Genomic DNA, 26,604 nt, shown 5'->3' on the forward strand with positions numbered 1-26,604 from the left:
TTATGGTTTCTTTTGGTTTTCCTTTCTCTCTTTTTTTCCACCTTAAATATATTTAGAGTTGATTTGGAGGGAGGAGTAAAGGATTCTCCTACAAGACAAGATGATGTCTTCACTTTTTTTCTTCTTATCAATGATATTAATCTTCAATTTTGAAATTGAAAAGGAAAGCTCTGTCTCTCACTCCTGATGACAAAATACAGCAAATAGTCCAAGGACAGCTCCAGGACTTCACTCTGTGGGCTCTGTGCTTGTAGCAACCTTCCAGGTCAGTTCTGCAAGGGGGATAATTCCTCTTCTGCACCCTCTACTCAGTCATGCATTTCAAACAAATCAGATCCTTAAGCAGTAGTTTGCTCTTGCTTGGAAATAAACCAAATGAAGTCAAGGAAATTTCCTTTAGATGACCTAAGCAGTGAATGAAAGAACATGGTGCACTAAAACATTGTCATGAAAATAATTTCTTTTTAATTGTAAAAATATTGTCTACTCATTTTATCAGCATTTTAGAAAAATCTGATTTTTAACCAGAGATTATTGGAACAATTAAAATGCACAGAGGACACTAAAGAAGGAAACCCTAAGAGCAGACAAATTTCCAAGAAGCAAAGGTACTACTGACTCCACTGAACAAGAAAAGATACTCAACATCCTAAAAAGAACTTAGACTACTTAAACACTAGCCAAGGAAAGAAAATAATCTGGGTTCTCATTAGATTAGAATTATCCTCAGATATATTAATGTTACCATTAATACATGTGGACTGCCTTTTTCGTGCACTTAGGGCAGTGTTGATGTCTACTCAACTGAAAAAATTTCTTACAGTTATTTCTACTCTCCTGAGGTTTGAATACCAAATTTCAGGGCCTTTATCAGTACCTTGTACATGTTGCTGGGTGATGGAATTCACTGCTCCTCTTCTGCTGCTGACTCCTTAGCTGAAAGGAAAGCTTTGACACAGAGCTGGTAAGTCATGGTGTCTCTCAACAAGAGGTGGTGTCTCTCTCTCTCTTCCTGCCCACACTGTATCTGTAATGGAAAATATACAGCAAGACGCTGTGGAGTTTTTTGCACTAGACATAAATAGTTATCCTAGCAATTAAAAGGCAATCATGCAAACCATGCCCAGAGCAGCTGTGGATGCCCCATCCCTGTAAACGTTCAAGGCCAGCCTGGAGGGGACTCTGAGCAATCTGGTCCAGCAGAAGGTGTCCCATGGCAGGAGGGTTGGAGCTGGATGACTTTAAGGTCCCTTCCAGTGCAAACCATTCTGTGATTCTATTTAATTGTTCAAATAAGTTTTAAATCACTAAAACCAGACTGAAGAATTGCTTAAAGTAAGGTTAGAGGGGCCTGCATTATCTTACTGAATTATCCTGACTGCCAGTCTCTACCAAAACATAAACTGCCTGCAACCAGCCCCTGTGGCTTTAGTCTGACAGAAACCCCTGTGTTCAGCCAAACAGGGGTGTTAGTGTGACGTGCTGAGATGTGATAAGGAGCCCCTGCCCTTTGCATCAGGAGGCTATAACAGCCTTGTAGACCTGCATGATTTTAATCAATTAACTCAAATTTCCCTAGCCTGTATTTTCTGACAATATTCCAATATCCATGTCTGATTACAGAAAACAGCTCCAGTTGTGTACCGACTCTTTCAGGAAAACAAGAAGTGCCCTGTTTTCATTCTGAATCTATGTACATTTTTAATCTCTGTTTAAAAAAAAATAAGCTTAAAATTGCCATTTTTTCATAGTTATTTCTTACAATTCTACACATGCCATAGTCATCATGAACCTAGCAGAACAAGGCTTTAAGAGAGAATTTGTGGGAGGGAAAAAAAAAGCCAAACCAAACTAAAACAACAAACCTACAATTTTCTGTAACTCTTCACTGTTGAGAGGGCTTCTCTACAGTGGAGGGGATGGCATCATTTATGCAGAGCCATGTTTTAAGATCCTTGTTGTGTTAAAAATACATCAGTTATGCTCCTAACAGACAGACATCTGCATTATATCATCCACCATCTTATCTGCTGCTAATTGGCCTCCTTGTTGACAAGTCTTAGCAGCAAGGTTAAGTGCTGGCTGTAAAAGCAATGTAGCCTCTTGCCCGAGGGGTCAGAGCTCAGGCAGACTGTGCTGGAGCCTGCACGGCCTCTTTCCCTGCTATATATTTTCTGGGAGCTAATAAAACACCAGGGCAATCACTCCTGCCTGGAGTCTGCCAGCCACCACGGTGTCTGTAGAGCTGCAGCAAATGGAACATCATCTCCCCAGTGTAGAGCACTTAAGGAGTCTGCAAAGGAAAAAGCGATCTTCTCTTGCACCAAACTTTTAAAAACTCCCTGAGATGCAATTAAAAAATCCCTGAACTAACAGCTAACCTTGAACGTGGGGCAGCTGATGCCTCAGTGTCCAGCACAGCCCTTGGAAAAGGGATGGGGCCACAACTTGACTGAATTCACAGGTCCCATTTGAACCAAACACTGGGATTTTACCTGGGTGCTGGGCTCCTTGCAGAGCTCTTGGGAACATATCCTAGAAAGCCATCCAGGTGGGTGCCACGGAATACAGCAGGAATGCAGCTGTTGGGTTTCCACGTGGGCACAACACCTGCCTTTGACCAACCTGGCAGGGGCTTGATTTACGTATATGACGGGAAAGGGAAAGGGAAAGGGAAAGAAAGGAAACTTAGGGCTGGAACTAAGCAGTAGCAGGGGTAGGGGAACACACTGACTGGAAATAACTCATTAAGTTAAAAAAAAAGAAAAAGAATGCATCACCCCCAAAAATCCCAACAATTGTACAGGAGAAGAGCAGAGCATCACATGATAGTATGGCACTATTTTTGCAGGCTGTGGCAGCCTATTTCCCTGTTTAAAATGGGGAAGGGCTTTCCCTCCTTGGTTTTGCTTTGTTTTGGTTTTCTTTGTAATTGTTTCATTTCCTGCCACCTTAATCATTATTAAAATCAACATATGGCACAACTCTAAAAAAGCCCCATTTTTTTCCAATTTAGGTTATAGTTAATTTTAAAAAACCTTCACATTTTTGTAGTAGAAGTTCCTCTTCTGTTTGCATTGAGTTCTGCTCTACTTTACTTTTCAGACCTCTATTTTCTATCACATACCTTTCTTTTTCCAGCACTTCTCAGACAGCATTTCACTGGAAGTGTAAACTTTGGATTGTTACTCTTCTCGGAATGTGCCTGTTCAAATAAAAAAGAGAAAAATGTTCTCTCGCTAAGCCCCTAGACCTTCATGCCAAAGTTTGCAGCACAGCCTAAAGTGACCAACCCAAAAATAGGCCTTGCTTCCTGGCTGGTCAATGAAGTATCAAATACTTTCTTGATTCTTTCCCTGCTATTTAAGCCCGGAATGTTCATTCACACATCAGGCCGAAGAATTAGCTTTTAGGAGATTTACCAGGAAGCCAGCTGGGAGGGTCAAAGCCCTAACTAAGGTGCTCACACATGGGTGAGTAGGACTTTGGAGTCATAGATGCTAGACTGCATCAATGAACAGGAGCAGGTTTCTGCCAGTTTGCTCTCACTGCCTCAAGTTGCCACCAGTTACCACGTGAGCCTGGTCTAGGCCCTGCTCAGGACTAGGACCAGCAAAACAAATTAAGACAAACTGAACTATCCTTGTCTGGTATTCCTCGACTGCAGGGATTAACACTTCCCCGGCATCCAGACTCCCAGTACATAGTGTGCAGCTGCATTCCAGCAGAGTTAGAAGCAGTGCTTGTTTTAACAATAAAAATCACTGGATTTTCTTTCCTGAAACAGGGCAAAACATTTTAAATGGGATGGGAATGTAAGTAAAGATAAATAGTTGCAGGAAAGCTCCTTCCATCAGCAGGATTCTGAAGCAATATGAATACATTGGTGGCTGTCACTCATGCCAGTGACACTTTTTAAATGTACCAGAATAGCTCTATTCACAGGTGTTACCAGAGCAATGCCCACTTGCACTCTGAATATTTAGTAAGCAAGCATTAAGACTGTGTTTTTATACTTAGCTCCCTATTTTTAATGGGACTGCATACCCAGAACTTAATGAAAATATCTAAATATAATGTCAGTGGGATTTAAAAATATGTACTGCATCTTTTAAGTTGACATTTCAATCAAAAATAAATAAGATCCATTTATATGGTGATACTGTGATAAGATTGCATCAGTCAAGTTTCATTCCTACTCAAAGTGACAGATTTCTCTAAGTCAGAGCCAGAAAATTCAGTCCTCCAGCAACTCCAACCAGGAAAATATAACTGAGGGTGAATTTAAGTACTTCACAAAAATTAGGGTATCATGTTTCAAGGATAAATGTATTTCACAGAATCCTATAATCATTAAGGTGGCAAAAGACTTCTAAGGCCCTCCTTTTGTTATTAATGAATTTATTAAGACACTTTTTTATTATTGTTCACAGGGAAGGCCAGATTTGAATTGCAGCTAGGCTTTCACCTTTCTAATTTTCTCTCTACATGACTTAATGACATCATTTTACTTTTCCTGAGTTGTGTCTGCCTCTTCTTCTAAAGGTCAGAAATTATTTTTCTTCCCTGAGTTCACCAAAAGCTCTTATTCAGCCAGGCCAGTCTTCTTCCCCATCTTCACACTGTTACTATCCTGTGGCTAGTCTATTAAAACTAATAACTGCACTCAACTTTTCTATTTGCCATTCAGCCCAAGTCACATGAGTGTTGTCATTAGTTTTTCCTGTCACCTAATCAATAGATCGTCAAGATCCAGGCCCTTATTTGGTGGTAGAGACTTCAAGAATCCTCCACATTAGGCCCTCTCACATTTAGAGAGCCAAAAGAAAACACATGGGGTATGGTTTTGCACTGTTCAGAAAATCTGTTTCCTATTGAACTTTTTCAGTTTCTTGGGCTAGTCTAAGAGAGGAACTGAGACAACTCAATAGTAGCAACCAGATATAAATAAAAAGATCACCCAAAACTGTCAGTGGCAGCCAAGAGGCCAGGACTCTGAAATGTCTAGTGGGAATGTTTCCTAACCCACCAGAAGCTCACATGGTTCAAAGCTTGCTCTTGGCACTGCCAAGTGACTACCAAATGACCAGGGACTACCTCCTCCCATGTCATCTGCCAGTTCATGACAGGCCAAAACTCAGAAGAAATCCCTCAGCTCTGCAGCTCTTTCTAGAAACCTCAAAAAGCCAGGCTACTTACCTCTGACTCCTCTGAGACCTGCTGTCTGTTCGTATGTTGACATTGAATTCACTGTGCAAACACTGAAAGCCAGAGAACTTCCACCCCAGCAGAAGTGCACAGACCTGCTCTCCTCTTGCTCTGCTCTTGCAGAGGGCAGACTGCTTGTTTTAACAAGTTGCAGTGTCACAGCAAACTCAAACCAATGATCTTGCTTCCAATGTAAGACTGCCACGTCCCTCACTCATCTCATCACAAGCTTTATGAAAGGGACTTTCTGAAGACTCTTTTCCTGTAAACAAAAAAGGAAAAAGCACTTACCCAAGAACATAATTCATATTGTCAGTCAAGCCAACTGAAATTTGACATCTTACACCATTCCAAGGATGCAATCAGCTTGAATTTTGCAGTATCCTTGTTTACCCTTTCCCTCCTGGCTATAAAGAGGACCGCCAGCAAAGAAAGCTACCCTCAAGGAAAGATACCCTCCCACCTCTTTTAAAGATCTTTGGAAGGTCTCCCAGCAAGGTGAGAGAATACAGGGAAACCTTCCAGCCACAGACAGAGGCTGCTGCTAAGTGCAGGGGAAAGGTTTCACCCTCTTTGACTCCAGCAAGCAATCTGGAACACTGGGCAGAGGCAAGAGAAGACAGCAGCCTGTCCTCACACCATCCATCTGCCCAGCCCTGTAGATCCTGGGGGGTTCTTGGCAATTAGCACAGTTGCTCTTGCTAATGGACAATCAAGCATGTGCCCAAGCCCATCCAGTCTTCAGCTCATCATAGGGAGGACCTGAGACCGGCAATAAAACTCTCTGGGAATGGAGAGGCAGAAGTTCCAGACTCTAATCCAAGACCTCTTGGAGAGTCCTGAAACCAACCCTTTCTCACCAGCCAGCTCAATGTGGCTGTGCCCTGACAGGGCCTGCAGGTTGTTTTGGACATGAGAGCAGTCAGAAAACAGATTAATGCAGCTTAACTAGGAAATGGGTAATGCACCCTCCATGTCTCATAGGCTGGCCATGAATACAAGCAATTGGGGTTTTTTTCCTTAATTTATAAGGCATAGGAGTTAACCTTGAGGTACTTCAGTTCAAAATGTGGTTCTTTTTTCCTGATAATGATGAAACACAACACTGTAATTCAAACCCACATCCTGAAAAGGTGAACAGCAGCCAGCCATACCTAGTGCTCAGGGCACCTGCTGCCAATGATCTACTCACTCTCCCTTGAACAAATAATGTCAGAAGATGAACACCTTCTTTGAGTAATTCCCCTTCCTCATCCCCTGCCTGCACATCTTGGTTTGCCTGTGCTCATATCACCACATACACGTTCAACTATTCAGGATCTCTTTAATTCATAACATGAATTAACATAATTAGACTAAATACCATCGTGCAGTGACTTTTTTAACACATCAGAAAGAGTATTTTCATTTTTTTGCAGGAAAAAACTGTAGACAACTCAAGTCAGCAGCCAGATTAAAACAAACCAGTCTTTCTGAACAAAAGGTGCTCTTTCTAGAGAGTTGGGGTCATTCATTATCTCCAGATTTAATGAACTGCAGGTTCCTCAGCTTTTAGGAAATACAATTTGACAGTTGGTAGAGGAAGATTGATTTTATTAGTACACATCTAGAAATAAAGGCTCCATACTGTGGCATCAGCCAGTCAGATGCATGATATGACTTCAGCATCTCTTGAAGCCTGGATTTTGAGCAAGGGACTATAGAGTGGATAATTTTCTAACTCCAGATGAAAAATGCATTTTCCCTCATCTAACAGTGGTGAAGAGGGCTGCACCTGTGAGGAGCCCCTGCCAGCACTGCCCTATCAGGCTAGAAAGGGGTCTGTCAGCCTTTGCCAAACAACTCACAAGACAGAGATGCAAAGATACGGAGTGGAAAGAAATGAAAGAGAAGTGCTTTGCAAAAGTGGGACTTTGCCTTTAGTAATTAAAGGTAGCATGGATTTCACCCCAGCTCTAGCAGCTTTCAATCTATAGGTAATGTAGAAAAAAGGAGAATAATAAGGAGAAATAAGGAAAAGGAGAACAAGACACAATACAATTTATTGTGTGAATTATGCAATACACCTTTATAAGAATCTAAAAGTATGAGCAGAAGGAAGCTTTGACAAATGGTTCGTTTTAGCAAGGCCACGCCACATAAACAAAAGAAAAGGAAAATAAAAAGAAAAAAAGAAGGAAAAAAAAAAAGAAAAAAAAAAAGGGTGTTTGTGAGATGATCCAAGTGGAGTTTAATCCACTAATTGGGCTACAGAAAACAGGTTTCCTGACTAAGAGAATGCCTTGAACTACTTAACCACAAACAGGCCTCTTCAAAAAAGTTATGCCCTTAAAGCTATTTACTCAACAGTTGTGACTCCTAACTTTCCCAGCCCTGCTTCTTCTCCAGCAACAAAACATTTTACAGCCTCAGTAGCTCTTGCCCGTTACAAAGCAGTGCAGGAAACCTTGCCAAAGAATCAGAAATGCAGAACCCTGAAGGAAATGAGACCTGAGACAATTGATTTAGGACTCTGCTCACCATTTTTTCCCCCTGGTTCCAAGTAGCCCAATGCACTTCCAAACGACCATGGAGCAGTTTGACACATTGAGGAGGGGGAAAAAAAAAGATAGTAACAAGTGGTTGTTCTTTTTACCTCAGCTGTAAATCATTGCACAACACCCAGGGCACAGCATCAATTCCAAACAAGTGCAGGCAGATATACAACGTGCTGCTTGCCCTGATCAAGCCACAGAGCAGCACAAAAAAATAAGGCTCTCTAGCAAGACATAAAAATACTCAAATCCATTGTAAGCAGGAGTTCAGTTTTAAGGAGGTCTAAACTCTCCTAATTCCAGAAAAACCACACCACCACCTAGACAGAGTAAGCCCACCCACAGTCCCAAACAGAATTCCTATAGCAGATGCAAATTTCAGCTGGTAATGTGGGGATTTTTAAGCAGCAGTGGGGTGCAAGAAGGCTAAAGACAGGGAAAAACATATTCAAATCAGCTAAAACACAATCTTTGATAACGGCAACATGATAGTTATATCCTGGTGAGTTTTTAGGGAGAATTAAAGAGGCTCTGAGGAAGCACAGCTGTCCCCATGAGAACCATCCAGGAATTTTATGGTGGGCAATCTAATCACCAGTACCATGATTGCTTTGCTCTAAGTCCAGCCAATCCAGATGGGCCACAAAAATCTATGGGTTGTTCCATATCATGCTTGGTGCTTTAATCCTGTATGTTTTGACAGGTTTGTACAGGGAAAGTTGAGGACTGACAGCAACTCCCCGAGCTCCTGGAAAGGAGTCACACTGTGAAGAACCACAAAAGCATTTGATGCCAGAAAATACAAACCACACAGACTTTGGACCTCCCTTTCTCCATAAGAGCTCAAGCATGCTCCAGACCAGGAGCATGAACTGAGACACTCTAGAGAGATAATTTGTCTCTTTTTTCATAGGATGTTTTACTGGGTTATCTCTCAAGTTCCCTAGTAGGGAAGGCAGATGTAGTCAAGGCTGAAATTATGTATCCTTTAGCATTTGCCGTGAATCATTTGGCCTCAATCACAAGAAGAGTTTTTTTGTCTCTCCCAGAAAGTGTACTGGTTTTCCTGTGTGGCGCTGCTTGACCACATCTGGCTGACTTCATCATCTGCAAGAATGAAAGTAGGATGCCCAATCAAGTACCAAGCATCACTCAAAACCACTAACATTTAGAATTCAATCTCTGATCAACCAGTTTCAGTTGTGAAAACTCAACTGTAGTTCAAAAACACCAAACCAAAACACGCACAGGGGAAAAAAAAGTCAACCAAACTTCAAAAACTCTGAATCCACTAGAAGATACTTTAAGAGATGAATTAGTAAAACAAGAACAAAACAAAACACACCACAATTCAGCACAAACAACACCGTCGATAAAGGCAGGGAACACTGACACTGCTTTTTCAAAGCAGGGACTATTATGGCCGGTACCTCTAAGAATGAAACAGAGCAAGCTCTCCAGTTCTTTGACCTCCAGCAGGTCATGTTCACAAGTCAGTGACCTTAAGAGCCAAGCTGGCATTCCCAATGCCCACAACAATAGATCCAATTACTTCAACCAACAAGCATTAAAAGGCACATGCAGCACATAAAGCTCACATTGCTCTGTTAATTCAAATACGTGGATCTACAGACATGAAGAGGAGAGAACAGCACCTTTGCCATCTCTGGATGCTACACGTGCTCTGCTTAACTTTCCTTACACATTTTGGCTTCCACATTTCTTTCCCTGGTGTTTCCCTGTTTGGAGACTCTTCACCCAAACACAAACCACAAATGAGACTGAATAAATTGATTCAATACCTATTTGCTTTATCATTCTTTCCACCATTATTCACTGCAATTCCTCAGACTTGGCTAAGGCAAAATACCATTTTGTTCTTCTTTCAATTGCAGATGCATAGATCCAGGTGCTTGGTGAAAAAATGAACTTGTTTCCTACATAATACTTTTGAATTTGCTGAATAACCTAGCAGGTCAAATAACTCATTTGGAGAAGAAACAAAATCCTCCAGTAAATATACTGCTGAAGTAAAAGAGTTCAAAGGGGATCAACAGCATTTTATAAAAGGCAAATTGAAATAGAAATCTACAAGATCCTCTTTTGAGGAACAGCAGGGACCAAATCTCAATGAAAATCCCTTCACAAGTATCAGTGCCCCCTACCCTGTCCCACTGGGTGGGGATGGGGTTTGGCTGCCTCCCTGGGAGGTCTAAGGCCATCACCAAACCTGGCAGCCCTGTGGGCTCCCATCCTTGTAGCCCAGCTCCTGCACTGCCAGGTATGACTGCCACCAAAATCCTGTGTCACCTCTCTGCTCACCTCAGGCAGACAGAGCTGTGCTCAGTGGCTTCCAAGAGGCAGAGGAGCTGTGCTGACCTGAAAGGTGAGCTGGATATTGAAGTTTAATGTGGCTGCTAATCAGGAGGCTTTTCATGCCTACTAAGTAAATGTCCCTATTTACTTTAAATAAAACTGTTAGAAGATCCAAAACAAAAATACCTATCCAGAGTAAAGCAGACAATACTAACTGTGAAAGTGATACTGCTGCAGAAAAATATGATGTAGCCCATTTTGCAAGGTTGCTAAATTATGTATTACTAAGAGTGGCACACAGTCACCTATTAATACATCTAGAGCCCTTTGTTGCCCTATTATCAATAACAAACTGCACTATTCTGGGAAATGACCTTTCTCCACAGCCCGGTGTAGCACGAGCCAGGAACCTCCTGAGCTGTAATTCCAGCTCCACCATTGACTTGCTGCATGGTGAGGGAAAGTTGCTTTAACCTCCCAGGTGCTGTTTCTTTTTCTGTAAAGCTGTAGTGACACTGGCCTACCCCTCAGCTCAGTGGAGTGCCTTACTAAGTTCAAATATTTGAGCAGACCTTTGGGGATGCAAAATGCCAGATCAGTGTGACACATTGCTGCAGCTGCTTAAGGATATTAACAGTGCAGAAATTCAGCTGCAGCTGGAAGAACGTATTGTGCAGAGCTACAAGGCTCTCTTTTCACAGGTGAGAATTTATAGCCACCAGCTTCAGGCTACAAATCACCACCCAGTAACTTGTCAGTGTTTTCAAGCCAGAGTTTCTTTCTCAGCTCACAAGAAAGAAAATCTCAGTGCTTGCCACCTACCTGGCAGCAGGATTCAGGGTAATGTTCACAACCCACATAATGCTAAAGGATACACCTAAAATAACAGCATACAGGAACCACAGGATGAGAATTACTAGGACGAGAGGAACACACAGCAGATACTCAGTTTATGCAGCCTGGGACATTTCAAATGTCGCAAAAAAAAAAAAAAAAAAAAAAAAAAAAAAAAAAGCTGGGTTATAGTAAGTTCCAGAGATTGAAAGATTGAAAAAATAGAGCAGAGAGAGCGGAGACTGTAACAACACCACCTCTTTCTCTCTCACTCTAAATAAATAAAAGTCATGACTAAATGAAGTCATTCTGAAAACATGAATTATTTAATATTTCATTTGCTTTGGCAGAATATTCCCAGGCTTAACCCCCTCAAGCTGCAGGAACAGGTGGAAAACACTAACAAAATACAGGAACGTGCATAAGCACACAGTGCAACTATAGGAAGACTACATTCCCAACTTAGAAAAAAAACCAGTCACATAACTCTTTTCCAAGGGGCAGAGATCAATTTGTTTTCAACACCTTACTTCTCTCCTGTGTTGTTACAAAAGATACCATCAGTATTTGAGAGTTGTCTAATAACTCTCTTTAATAATTTAACCAACAGTTTCCAAATAAAATTTACTTTGTGGCTTGAAACCCATCCTGCTAGAGGAAATTCCATTTCAATTCCATTGTAATTGACATCACTACTCAAATTCTTAAATCTGCATCTCTAGTTCTTCAGAAATGAAGAGTTTCACAGCCTGGAAGATTTAACCTGAAAGCCACGCCACCACACCCGTATTTACATTAGGAAGTTCCTAGGGTGAGCACTGTTTTTCCATCAGGATGATCCCCAAATGCCCTTTAACAACTCCTTAACTATTATTTAAAAGCCCTTTGTTTTACAGACAGAGCAATACATTTGGCACGGAAGCTTAAGCATGACATGATTCAAGTTTATAAGGATTAAATTACAGCAGCTATTGCAATCCATGTTTGAATTTAATATTTAATATGTCTCTACTGACAGATTTCATTTACTCATCCTAATTAACAGTGCCCAGAGACTGCTTTTTCACCTTCTTCAGACTGAACTACGGCCAAATGTGAGCCCTGGGGTGGGGCACAGGCATCGCTAAGGCAGCAGAGGTGCCGGCGGCCGAGCGCTGCCATACAGCACCATCTAAGGGCTCTCCATAAGTACTGCCGAGGGGATGTATGGAATGAGACCTATGGATTGGCTCCTGGATGCTCCCAGCCAGCTGCCAGGCTCTCAGCACACACCAGTGTCACCACAGCAAAACTCTCTGAGCAACTGTTTCCTCTCAGAGTCGCTGCCTCTGATTCATCAGGAATCATCTGGAAAAAAAGATTACCGAAAGTTGTCCGAGGAATAATTTTCAGAACAAGATTTACCTCTGTCATCAGCAGCAATTTGTTTCTCTCTGTGGAAATCTCTTGGCATGCAGACAAGGTGGTTTGTTACAAACACTCTAGATTAAGCACAGGAGGAGAGAATGTTATGGCTTCAAGATTTAGAAAGTGAAAAACAAGAGTAGCTTTAGTTCTATCCAGCTTGTACAGTATTTAAATCTCTATTTCAGCTTTTTGAGGCAATTTTTTTTCCCTTCATAATTTATACAAGTCTTGCTCATAAAAATATCTTCTTTTGGAGTGGTTTTGTGATCCAATCTACACAAGGAAATACCACACTAACCTGAAGATCCACTTAGTCCAGCCTTAATCTCAAGAAACACCCAATAAAGAAAAAAAAAAAAACTATGAAAGCAAAAGTATTCAGACTGTCCCACAGAAATGCCCTTGCATGTTAGATGTTCACTAAGATTCAATGTTCAAAAATGTTAGATGAGAGCTATTCAGACTAGACTAGTTTACAAGGTTTGTGCCTGTCTCCACAGCTATGTTTTCTGAGATGAAAGAATTGGCAATGGACCAAACAAGATAATTTTAATTATCCTGGTTTCCCTCTGAAATTTCCTGTCCCGTTGCATATGAAGTTTACCACCCCAAAAAAGGAAAACTGTCCTGCCAGGCAGGACAGACCTCAGGCAGCCTTTATTCTAGGACCTTATTCCATCACGTGTAGGCACATGCTCCACTGCTGACCTCTCCTGACCTCAGGGTGTGGAGAAGCAGCAGCATTTCTAACATGGAAGGAATTGTGGTGTGGTGAAAATGAGTGTCTGGAGCAGCGTCTCCAGCTAAACTGAAAGCCACGTGCAATGTGCAAGACATGAAACTGGGACTTTCAACACATCATAATTCAAAATAACTCTTTAATGTCAGTACAGAAATAAAGCATTCAATGGCTTTTAGTCATACTAGTGCTGCACAGTAGCCATGCTCTGCTCCATTGTTGCAGGCGTGGAAATGACAGTACTAAACAGTCCCACATTAAAGACTCCTTCATTTCTAAGAATGTCACATTCTAATGGAAAGTGACAAGGAAAAGTGAAGGGCAACAATATTTGAAGTCTGAAACATTAATTTTCAAATCTAATCAGTTTCTATTGCCACTGCGCGCAAAAGAACCAGTCAGGTTGTAAGTGCTGCGTCATAGCACTCATCAATAACAAAAAAGGGTTTTTTTACTTTTACTGAAACTGTTTCTAAAAGCTTATTGATCTTCACCAGAGTTCCCCACTTCTCCTGTAAATCAGAAGTTAAGAACATTACTTCAGCCCCTTGTTTTGAGTCCTGCAGATATCAGATATTAGCAGCTGTTGTTCAGTGAAGACAGACAAATCATACTCACAGCTCAAAATAAAGAAATCCTGTTTGGGTGAACACAATTTGCTCTGTTCATCAAGCAAGCAAGGGCATGAAAAGTCATTCCTCTCAGCCTCAGATAGCAGTCAGGATTTCCAAGTAGATCTTTTTGTTGAGAATCTTGCAATATAAATAAAAAATAACAATATTTGCAACGTAATTCCCATTCCCATTTGCTGATTATTTTACTTGATTGAGCTCTGCCAGATACCATGCACTTGCCATGCTTTTGACATGGCATGTAGGGCAGAAACCAGTTTCTTATGCAGCTGCCTGTTCTGAAATTAACATCTGGTCTAGCTGATCTCAGTTTTGCAATTACAGCAATATTAGTGCTCTCCATGAATTTTACGAGATTGGGATAGCTGAACAGCAGAGCTTCTCTTTAAACTTAGAAGAGGAGGGACACCAGAGCACAACAGGCTTGTGAAACACATGCTGACCTTTTAACAGATTGACCTTAGTGCTCTGAAAAGCCACCAATGAACAGAGGGGAGAAGTCAGTGCTGGAGGTGACAGGGTGGAAAGGAGAAAACCACCACACTGGCAAGGTACAGTGACCTTGTGTCCATAAGCATAAAGGTGGCGCAGGATAACAACATTTCTGGCAGAAAAAATATACAAATACTCAGTTGTTTCTTACTCAGATCTAGGTGTAAAAGACAAGCATCTGAGCAACAGTAAAAGCTCCTGGTCTAACCTTCTGATGTGGTAAGGCACATTAAATGTTGCAGCTTCTGGTGTCACTAAAGAGTCTTTGTCCAGCCAGACTAACAATTTAAGGTGAAACAAGCAACTTACTCCTTGCTCTTATTTTCCAGGCTTTGCTAGATGTGATCAGATAAAGGCACACATTCAGTGCAGACCCTCAATCATTTTCAACCACATTCAATACCACTTCTGGTTCAGTTTGTGAAATCTTTTCTAAAAGATATAAACCAATAAATTCTTAGCACTCTAATTTCCATTTCTATGGATTATTTTGCCTACTTTGAAATACTAGGAAAGCTTCTCTAAATAAGAACAGATCTTACTGTGATGGCTGAAGTCTTTCTCCTTCCATGAGAGGAGGCTCTGACATCACAGTCTGGGAACCAGCTTAACCCCTTTTCCTGAAAAGAGGCAGAATACATCTTAGTATAGTTGACTTGTCCCTGTATTTCCCATCCTCCAAATCTTTCTAGGACGGTGCCTGCTTTCTTCTAAGATTTGAAGAGAGAGAGAAAGAGGAGTAAAGGGCAAAGGTAACCAAGAGGTCAAGAAGAGATGCTTTCCCTCAGACACTGCTAACAAGGCACAGCACAGGAGTTTCACACGGCTTAAGAAACCCTTGTTCCCCGCTGGTGAGCTCCGTCCAAGCCCGGGTTCACCGAGGTTACAGCAAAAGAAAAGGTTGTACTTTTGTTGATCAACGCTGCTAAGCAACAAGTCATAAAAACCAACATCACCCTTGTCTTCTGCTGGTTGCAATTAGAGAACTACAAACGGGATCACAGATTGAGGGCCGGGAGAAAACCTTTAGCAGCGTGAGTGTGCACTGCTCCCAGCCACACAGCTCGCGTAGCAACTTCTCATTAGACACACACCGACATCCCCAGCCATTGCAGCCTGCGCAGGGCAGGTCAGCCCAGCCCTCTGAAGCTGTAATAGCCTTTGGCTTCTCATAGGTTGCAATCTTTAGGTTGTAGTGGTCACTTTCAATTGAAAAAACAAAGCGGAAGTGTTGCCAGCCCCTGATTAACGTCATGAATATTTGAGTCATGTCAAAAGGTGCATAACTAAAGCTTTTATAGGCTACTCCACCAGTGGAAGAGATGTAAATGGAAATGAAAACATAGCAACAGAGCGGGAACTCACTTTGCCACAGCATTTTAAGGAAGAATACAGCAATCTTATCATGCATTCTGAAAGGTGAAGCTTTTAAGTTGTTAAAAGTAAACAAACTTTTACTCAAACTACAAGAACTTCTAACTATTCCCCACTTTGAGCACAATTACAAACAAACCCACCTAGTGTCAAAGGACAAGCATCACATGGTCCCATGCAGCACACAAATCCAAAAGATAGGAACAGGAGTTGAATTTATAATTTTTGTAAGCCTCACACAGCAAACACTGTCAGTCACATCAGTTTCTGTGGCTTCACAGTGAATTATCCAAGATAATTCTTATGCTCCCATGGGAGGAAAAATAGAGAAAAATATGCATGCCTCTTGCTGCTCCATAATGTACCTTCTCCATACACTGTCACGAATGCCAGCCCCTCTTTTCCTGCCTTGTTCATCAGCTGAACCATACTTTAGCATGACAGGAGGGAACAGAGTATGTCTGTCATCCTTCCATTCTAAGTATGGACTCTAGTTGCTTCTGAGTTCTTAATTTTGGAATTTTTATTCTCAATTTAGAAATGCTGGTAATGTTCCATTATTGGGGGGGGGGGGGGGGGAATAAACTGTAAGGAATGTGGCTGTGGAGTAGCTGAACTGGTTTTTGGAAGAGCAATCCTGTTGCAGGTCAGTCTGTGCACTGATGACTGTCCAGCTCTTCAGGGGAACACACTAATGTTTCCTTAAATACATTCTTTACCAACCTTTGTTCAATCTTTCATCAAATTATAAATGTTTTAGAACAGTGCAGCAGGAATAGTTACAGAAGCACTAAACTCTGTAAAAACAGAGAATGTTGTTCTCATTTTAATTCATAGAGTATGTTACTTATTGACTGTGCATCCAAGGGGGAGCAACAGAGCACTCTGAGAAAGGAAAATAAAGGGGAAATAAGGATGTTTGTACCAGTTCAGAGCAAGTCAGTAACTGAATTTTGCCACAATACAAAAGAAAACTGTAAAAAGGGAACTGCGTACAGTTTTTTTAAAAGTTCCTTTGCATTCTTTAGCTTTACTCAACTCCCATGCCCCAAAATCTCAAACAGCCAACACATTTCAGATTTCACAAATAAGCAATATGTGTGAGGAGAACATAAAGGCTGAAGCAGCATGCACAACAGGAAGTAATGCATTCACAGAAGGCGAGGTCAGATTAGATATCAAAGGAAAGTTTTTTATTACTTAAAGCAGGACATTACAACAGAACAGTAGTCAGGAAGGGGTCACTGGGTCCTGTCACTGAAAACAGAGAGATTAGATATGAAAGGAATAAGTCACACTAAGAGCATGAACTTGCTAAGAGCATTTTTTCAACCTTAAGTAACGTGGCAGTAAATATATGTGGGGCTCAGAGTAAAGATTATTGAACTGTAACCTTTACACTCTCTGACCTGTTCCAGAGTCCTGGGTAAATCACTTGATCTCACCACACTTGTTTTTGCCAGCTGTGAAACACCAGCAACATCTATTACACAGGGACCTGGGGGAAAGTTTCACACTTACAGACAATTGCAAGACTTCGTAGAAAATGACTTTGTGTATCCTAAACAGTTTATTCCTGACCTCCCTTACTCATTTGTCTAACAGTTTGTCATACCTCCAGCTACAAACCTCCTCTTGCTATTGGCTTCTCAGAAGTTATATTATTTTCCCATACTATTCTGCAATAGCTGTGGGTTTAAGTGTTAACATGAGAGCAGCTTGACAACTCCAGAAACTAAGAATATGTCAACATCCTACTCAACAGACTTGTTTACTATCTTTTTTTCAGAAGCCTGTTTACTTGAATAACAATATTTTAATGCATTTTAGCCAAGTTAATCCCACAGAGCTAAAAATTATGAGCTGGAAACATTCTTCCCTATCTTGGGACATAGTGGATTGTTTATGGAGTTGTAGCTGACCAGCTGAAGCTCTGCAGACCTTCTGAAGACAATGCATCTGCCCAGCCCACGAGAACATGAACAAAACTGCACAGTTAACTGAGCAGCAGCTGACTCCAAAACACATCACAGCAAAATGTGACAGGCTGTAAAACAAGCTATTTCATTACTACATGGAAGGCTCAGTTTACAGTTTGCACAGGACAGCTTTTCAGTTTGGTAGGGGAATCACTGAAAAACAAAACAGGGACCCCCATTTACTGTTTCGTTTCCAAAGATTCCTTTCAATATAAGGATATTTCTCCATCTACTGAAGCATGAGGCATAACTGAACACATAAAGAAGGCAAATCAGATTTTCATTTAATGCTCTGCTTTAAAAGGAAAATGCAGTATGAAGAACCTGCCACTGTACCTCTGCTAAGAGTTCATTTGTAAATTAACAATATTACAAAAGAAGCAACAAAATGAGAAAATAATGATAGCCCACGTCTTGAGTGGATCAGTAGATCTGCATCCAGAAAATAAATACTGAAGAAGCCGTAAAACATACTCTGCATGAGCAGGTGCCATTTAAACAAAGCTGCAGGTTCTGTTTTACTTGCTTGGCAGCTCATGTATAACAGACAAGGAAAACAGCAGTCCTGACAGAAGCAGCAATGGCCATAATAAGGGTTTCATCTAGCAGATAAACACAAATGAGGTCACCTCAAAAACTGCCACCTGAAACAAAGGGACTATCAAAAAACTGAGAACTCACTAGTTAAAATGCTGCTGCTCTCAGTAATTCGTTCCCCACTTGACTGTCATTTCTTCTACAAGGTACCATGAAATACAATCAGTACTTAAAGTTAAAAGGACTCAAAGGCATTGCTCTTGGTTTGGGGCACTCTCTGTCATATTCAATAGAGGTTGTTTAAATAAAAAAGAAACTGTAAGCGCTGCATTTGTCTCACAATTCAGCATGGTCATGACAAAGTCACTGTGCTTCTGCCACTCCATACATTCCTTCAGCTGCCTCTGCAACTGACTGCAGCAACCCCACAGTAGAGATTAAGAAACAGGAGTAAGTGGTCAGAGCTCAGAAGTTCTGACAATTTAGGTGGTGGAAACCACTAACACTAGCTACACCAGTGCAAACTTTCTTACCAAGGAAATGCCTCAGCTGTATGGCCCCCAAAACACCACAATGCCCTTCCTTAGTGTTTCATGGCAAACAGTGCCCAGCAGGCAAAAACTGGGATCACGATATAACAACTGGGACAAGGGAAATGAAGACAAAAAAATATTTTGAGGGGAAAAAAACCCCTGAACAAAAACAAACACCATGAAAGTAAAAAGAGGATTAAAGTAAGCCAATTCACTGCTATACTGGAATTGGGTTGCCAGAAGCCAAACAGATGAAATTGAGCTAAAGTCACCATACCTTTTACATACATGTCCAGAAAATCAAAACTGAAAATTATCACTTCCAATATATTTCTTTAAAAATTAATTTATCTAAATATTAATAGGCTCACATATTCTCCTGTTTTACTGGTTTTACTGTCAGGTCACCAAAAATCAGTGTTTTTCCACTTTATCCTTCACATTTAGTGGGTACCAGATGAGCTCTGCTTTCTAGATCATAGATCAGGAAAATGTTTCCTCCAGATTTTTCTAAAAGGAAAATAGAAAATAAAAGTGCTTTTGGTTGGTTCTGTCTTCTGCAAGAGATAAAGAAAAAATACCAAACATGAGTGGCCATTTTGTTTGAATCCAAAAAACTTAAGTCAGATTAAAAAACCACAAAACATTGTTTTTAGAGACAAATTATTCTAGTATAAAGATATTTGCTATTAAAATATCATGGGTAACATTTGTCCAATCTGATGTCTGCATGAAAAAAAAGTCTAACTACATTTTGCTTTTTAATAAAACATCTATTTTGAAACCAGATGGTTAAAATTCCCTTATCCTACTATACAGTGCATAATAACTAACTACAGCTTCCAAAGAGGGACCAAACACCACTATGTTCTATTTATAAGCATACTATTTATTTAAAACTAAGGCTGTGGTCTGGTGCTGTCAGGCAGTGCAATGTTCTTGCTGTCACTCAAGGTGAGGAAAGAAAATGCAATCCATTCTGGCAACAGCTGCTGCTATATTAGAATGGAAAGCTGCAGTGTCAACTGCTCTGAGATGACCCCACAACCAGAATCGAACCCTGCACCACCACAAACCTCGCTCTCCTGCCCTCCCCAGACCCAATCGTTTTACATGGGCATCCAGTTTTTATCAACAAATCTAAGGCATACAGAAATAGAAGATTTGGAAATTTATTTTTTTCCAATAGTGTGTAGTAATCTCTTAATGAGTGTTTAGATTTGTCATGATCACTGCGTATACAGAATCCAACAGAATTCTTTTGCAGAGTACTGGATAGGTTTTCTATTCATTTCTGCTGCAGCAAAACATCTGAATCCACACATAGAAAAAGTGTATTTAATGTTCACGTTTACATAAAGCACCCAAAAGAACAAGAGTAGAAAACAATGCTTAGAGACCATCCTTGAATGCCTTCAGCAGCAGGTCTGCTGCCAGCCCAGGAGACAAGACTCCACTAAGAACTTTTTCCTCCAGAAGTGGGATCTTATCCTTGACTGCCAGGTGACTCCGGAAATGCTGCAGCATGTTTTCCTGGATGAGATTCCACATCCACACTTTCTGCTGTTTCCGTCGTTTGACAAGCAGCTCGCCGCTGGTGAGCGCGAGGTCGCGGAACTCGGTCATTTTGTCCCACATATCCGAGATGCCCTCGCCGGTTTTGGCGGAGATGCGCATTACCTGGTGGATTCAGAGGAATTGCCAAAGCCAAGTTAGCTGCTGGCCTGGAGGCTTCCACTACTGGATCAGGGAGATTGCATGGAAATTAAGAAATGTGTGAGGGAAGCTTCCTTCAATACTCATTTCATGAGGCTCTAAGCATTTCTGTGCCTTCTCCCACAGCCTCCCCAAAAATGTGGGATTCTACTAACTAGAAGTGGACTCTGAGATCCATACTATTTGGGATATTTGTCCAGCTGCTTGTTAGGAGAATCATTTTTAGTAAGTCCTTCAGCTAAGAGGCACATTATTGCTCTTTCACTTAAATGTAGAGTTAAGTGCATATTCTGGTAGCTCTTCTTTTGCACTTAAAATATGCCAGAAACAAGGGGGTTTTTGGTGTTTTTTTTCTCCTTTGCTTTCCAGACCAGGAATTAATTTTGCCAATAATATTTCAGAAATCCAGCACAGTCTTTCAAATTGAACAGCCTGTTTTTTTTGTTTTTTTTTTAAAAAAAAAAGCTTCTCGCCTTTTCCACACAGAAAAGAAAGGCTAATCCTCAGGTAGCCCAGCTGATTTAAACTCAGCTTAATGGGTCAATTTCAACTCCAGGGTAGAACAAACCTCCTTTACAAATGGTTTATTTATAAAGGAAGTGAGAGTGTGTGTGTGCTTATTCTATTATACATATTAAAAACTAGTACTGAATCTTCTCCTTAAAAATCCACAAAAACACTTTTAGTAGATAAAATACAGCATTAAAACCGAAGACTCACAGGATGACAATTCCAATTATCTAGCCATTTTTATTATGTGAGAAACTAAAAAAAATTGAAGCAATAAAAGAAACGTGAACTAGTGAAAGAACAAAGATAATCACAGACTTCAGAGTTATAACAGAGGGAGAAGTAGATTAAGGGAAATTTTTAGATATGCACAGTTTGCAAAAAGCAAGTAAAGTCTGCACCACTCCTGATGTCAGCAATGCCTCTGCTAGTGCAGAGATTGCAGCTCAAGGCAGAAATCCTGGGGAGAAGGACTGGCTTTGCAGTGTTTCATGTGGCACGCCTTGAGATCAGAGGTGAGGCACAGAGAGCAGCAATCACCTCTCCAGCACATGGAGACTAAAGAACCAACTGCAATTTTTAAAAAGAGCCCAGGGAGACTAGGGCAGCTAGATGAGAATATACCAATCTTCACTCATTCAGCACTTTTTCTGGGAGGGAAAAATACAAAAAACCCCTAAACACATCACCAAAACCCAAACCAGACCCAAAGAGCCCCAGAAAACACAGGAAGTCCACAAACCTTTGGCCTCCAAACCTTTGAACGCTTGCGAAGCAGCTTCATGGCACTGATGTACTCAGCCTGGATCCTCCAGGCAGGCACAACTAAATCACCATCAGCCTTATTGATAGCAACCAGGTCTGCCATCTCAATGATGCCCCGCTTGATGCCCTGAATGCAACAGGGACAGAAATCAGGAGTACCCAGAGGGGCTGTGACATGCTGATTCATCACAAAAAAGCAGGTCAAAATGCTTTGGTAGTTTCTAGTTTTCTCCCCCAAAATACATGTAGCTAGTAAACATGTCAAAGTTATGCTACAGAGTATCAAAAGCTTACATCCTAATACTTTTAAAATCAGAAAGGGAGCTTAACTGGGCAGTAAGTGAATGACACTGAAAATACTTAACAGTATAATGGACAAAACACTATTGATATGGACTTTCTGCACAGATACTACATGCTGAATTTAAGTTTCTCTTTCTAGTCCCAGGTAGTAACCAATAAGAGAAACTGAAAAATACCTGTAATTCATCTCCACCCGCAGGTGGTAGCAGTAATATAAACATATCAACCATATCAGCCACAGCAAATTCTGACTGGCCCACACCTAAAAAATTAAATTCAGAATTTACCATTTACTACAAACTTTCAGTCCCATTAATGACAACAATTGTGACAGATCCCAGCACTGTCCCACAAACAAATCCCACTAACAAAACAAAGACAACAGGAAACAGAACAGTTTAGTAAAAGACATACAGGACTAGAAAACAAGACCGAATGAGCATTTGTGTTCAAGCAGTTACCATGTATGAAAACATGGGCAAAAATCAAGGCAGAGGTATGCAATTATTAGCACAGCTTATTTTCATATCACAACAGGACATCAAAGCAAACCCTAAGCACATACCTACTGTTTCCACAAGAACAACATCGTAGCCTCCTCCTTCACAGAGCAGAATGGCTTCATTTGTGGTCCTTGTGACACCTCCCAGTGTCCCACTGGTTGGAGATGGTCTGATGTATGCATTCATGTCTCTTGACAACTCAGTCATCCGTGTTTTATCACCCAGCAGGGAACCTTAATGTTAAATTATTTCAGAAGTGCAACAAAGTCAAACTCCCCCTGCTCCCCGCTCCCCACCAACAAATGAGTGAGAAAAGACAGGTCTCTTGTACAAAGTCAGTCAAATAAGAATATCCTATTCTTATAGTCAGCTGCTCAGACTTAGCTGAGGACTAGGAAGCTACTGTCTGCTTCTTCTACTTCTCAGAAGCTGGAAAGGCCTCACATGCAGACCCTACTGCTACCAAATATAAAGAATCTGTGCTATGTCAGAATGAATTCTACAACTCCTGAATGGCTTTTTGAAGCCTATCAGGCCATGCAGCTGACTCTTGTCTGCTCCTGTCCAAAGGGACAAATCTCTGCATTATGATTCTGGCATGCCTTGATGCAGGATGTTTTAAGGGAGCTGACATGTGTCTCTGCCTTTCTTCTACTCAAACAAACTGCAAATTTGCAGTTCAGCAAGATTCAGCAGAGATCTACACACACTCCAAAAGATGAGAGATGCTCAATTCATCCAACTGTTGCAGTCTTGCTGTCACATTTTGCTCCTCCTCTGATGCATCCTGAAGGCATGCATCAAAGAACACAGTCCATCTTAGCTCCATGTCAATGCTCTAGTTATTTCTTTATAAATAGTTACACACCTCTAACAGCACAGAAGCTGGAAAAATTAATGAGCTGCCCCTTATGGAAAGATCAAAATCAAGATTGTATTATTTGTATCAGAGATACCAAGAATCAGGCATGCTCAGCTTGTAATTTCCCTACAATTTTTTACCGGAGAGTTACAGATCACAGTAATCCTGCGCAACTTCAAAAAAATTCAAATTTAGCAAAATAAATTGTAAGGCAACATTTGAACACTGGAAAAGAAGAAATCCGAAAGATTTACAACACTGATACATATTTTCCAATTTTGTATCACATACGAAAAAATATGAAAGCTTGATTTGTTTTATATTTTACCGTTATGGGCACCAAATTTTCTTCCACTTGGCCCAAAGAGATACCTCAGTAGTTGACAAGGTATTAGAAACTTGACTCAAACTTTAATTCACACTCACCACCACTTGTACTAGAGGAAGGGTCTACAGCCAACACAGACACTTTGTGGTTTCTTTCCGTAAGCATCTTCCCAAAGCATTCTATGAAGGTCGACTTTCCAGCACCAGGAGGACCAGACAACCCTAAACAATCACATTAGGAAGAAAAAACCATTCTGTTAATCAGACAAATAATACATCTCATGAATATCATCAACATCTAGTTCATAACAATTAATACTTTAACACAGCATCACAACAAAAGCAAATAAAAGCTATGCCAAAACAAAATAGGAGTTTGGCAACACAATAGCACTTCACCACCCCTCATCCTATTGACACCAACATAACACTGGGTTTATTCACATCTATTTCTCCCCCTCCAAATAAAATTACTTCTACTGTATGACTTATCCTTCAGAACTTTCAAAATGTTATACATTAGAATTGGATTTTTCAGATTTACTACAAAAGAAACACTCCAAAAGGAAAAAGCAAGCCTGTACCTTGAAGAGCTCTTCTTTCCAAAAAAAAAGGCCACTTATTTGCATGTCAAAGCTCACAAACTAAGATTAGCACCAAACTTTTCTCACTCCCATGCCCCAGTTCTTGTTCTTACTACCTTTGAACAGACAGGAGAGATGACAGCAGGGCATGACACATGTTAGCAGTCCTTGTCTTTGTAAGGGAAAAAATATTTTACGGCTTCCAGGAGAAGCAGGTTCAAGTCTCCTTCAGCTGAAAATCAAGCTGCTTAACAGAGAGCCATAAAACAGGAAGGTGCATGTTCTTATAAAGACTAAAAAAGGGATTCAGGAAGTGTTCAAGAAAACACCTTTGGGAAAAGACCAGGTGTGCTTCACAACGTCTTTCCCTAAGTGCAGGTAACATCTGCATCAATCTGCAAACTAAATAATGTTTCACCTTATAATGGTTGCACAACCGACCCTGAATAACACACTCCCAAGAAACAATGATAATTTCTAAAGCATTTTGAAAAGCATTTTTCATCTCAAGCCATAATTCCACCGGACAACAGAAGTAATCTAGATTGGTTATAAACCACAAAAAAATAACAATCCAAGACTACAGACCACAAACAACAGTGATAATAAAAGGTGAGGAGAGTAAGCAACTGCTAGACAAGACATAAAAGGACTAACCCACTCTAAAGGCAAGTGGCTTTCCTTGATTTAACTTTTCTTGTTCCCTGTGGTAGGATAATACCTTCTGAAGGAGCACCTGGGCTACTTTCTTCTTCCTACTCTGAGTTGATTCTATGAGTGTAATGGCTTCGGCTAAGCAGGCTCTGTGGCCCTGGATTAACCCCTGGTAAAGTCTGTCTACAAGTCTCTGCTCCCGGTCAGAAAGTCCCTCTGCTTGCTGCTCAGGGGCTGCTTGCTGGCACAGCTCTCTCCTGCAAGCATTTGATGAACAAATCCATTTTGTATGACAGCCGTGCACTGGCCCAAGAGACTCAACGCCCAGGAAACCTGCTCGGGAAGCGAAGTGAAAGTTCATGAAGTAAGTTCTTCTGGAGAAATAACAACGAGGAAATCTCAGCAGCAAAGAGGGGATCTTCATCTTGTTTGGAGCTAAAAATACCAGAGTTGTCAGTTCACTTCTGTTTGCAGACACCCTGAAGAGAAGGAAAAACATTTTTACTTTCCTCAAAGCACTTGTGAGGACTCAAATTAAATTTATGTACACCCGTGATCATCAGCTTTGATTTTATCTGTACCCACTGCCTCCAATAAAAAAAATGACTGTCCTCTTTTCCCGCCAACCAAGACAAAATAAAAACATGCTACAGAATGAAAAGCACAGCATCTCTTTATTAACATACTTCATAAATGAAAATATCAAAAAAGCACTTTTAAATAAGCCTCTGAGAGCACACTACAAATCCAGGAGCAATCAATCCTTACGCTTATGGAAACCGCGGTACATTCTAGTTTGACGGGCCATTTTTAGGGCTGTTTTTAACAATTATTCGGGATGAGGACATTTTGGCACTTATATTCATCAGAAGGAGGAAAAAAGGTGGGGAGGAGGAGAGCTCGGACACAAGAACATTTAGCAATAAACAGGAGGAGCTGAAGCCTCCCCGAGGCGCCCGGGCGGCCCCAGCCCCGCTCCCGCTGCGCCGCCTCAGCCCGGGGCGGCCGCTGAGGGGACCAGGGCCCGGGAAAAGCCGCCATTCCCGGCCGCTGCCCGCCATTCCCAGCCATTCCCGGCACCTACCGGAACCGCCCCGCTCCGCCCCGGGAAGTGACGCCCTGAGGCTGAGCCGGAACCCGCTGCCCCGCCGGGGAAGGGCCGGGAAAGGGGTGAACGCGGCCGGGAAAGGAGGATGCCGAAGGGCAAGGAGGGACCCCGCCATTGCCCGGCCTCCCAGAGCGAGGGGTCAAGGCCTCAAGGCTGGGGTCTGGCCATTCCATGAGTACGCAAACTTCCATGGCCGTGGAGTCACAGTCTGCCTGCCCTGACCTTGCAGTGATCGATGTTTTAAATCATCTTTTCCCTCCTGATTTAGAGGTATCCACTCTGAATCCGAGCATGGCGATTACTAGTCCTCCCCCTTCGTTTCATACACCAGGAAGGGAGAAGAAATGCTTAAATCCCCACATGTGCTTATTTTCACATTTATTTTCAGCCTTATTAAAACCTCCTCTTTAAATTTAGTTTCCTGTCGTGGAACGTTGGTTTATCGTGAGGCGGGGTTTGTTTTGCTTCCTTATTATTTTTTTTTTAACTATTTCTCCAGTCATCTCACAACCCTTTTTTCTGTCCATCTTCTTGTTACACAGATCTATTTCCAGTGAATGCAAACACACAGAATCCACTGGCTGAGCTGTTCCCAGTGCCTTGCACTGTCCTGCAAAGACTTTTTCAGTGTCATCACAGGGGCAGTGAAAGTGACAGAGTATTAAATAGCAGAAGTTTTACTCTGAA

At 41.3% G+C, this 26,604-nt stretch overlaps 1 protein-coding gene across 1 annotated transcript; it reads right to left on the reverse strand.

Annotated features, from left to right (window-relative positions):
* Positions 1 to 17,213: 17,213 nt before the first annotated feature.
* On the reverse strand, positions 17,214 to 25,879 carry MMAA (metabolism of cobalamin associated A). Its single transcript, XM_041489255.1, has 7 exons — positions 25,578 to 25,879; positions 24,813 to 25,288; positions 23,671 to 23,793; positions 22,445 to 22,615; positions 22,056 to 22,141; positions 21,554 to 21,703; positions 17,214 to 20,265 (listed from the first exon to the last, which is right to left on the reverse strand). The coding sequence occupies exons 2-7, from the start codon at positions 25,231 to 25,233 to the stop codon at positions 19,978 to 19,980; spliced, it is 1,239 nt and encodes a 412-aa protein (XP_041345189.1). The 5' UTR covers positions 25,234 to 25,288; positions 25,578 to 25,879; the 3' UTR covers positions 17,214 to 19,977.
* Positions 25,880 to 26,604: the final 725 nt, after the last annotated feature.

This window comes from Pyrgilauda ruficollis, unplaced genomic scaffold (assembly GCF_017590135.1).
Source record: "Pyrgilauda ruficollis isolate IOZ18807 unplaced genomic scaffold, ASM1759013v1 scaffold91, whole genome shotgun sequence".
Lineage (NCBI taxonomy): Eukaryota > Metazoa > Chordata > Aves > Passeriformes > Passeridae > Pyrgilauda > Pyrgilauda ruficollis.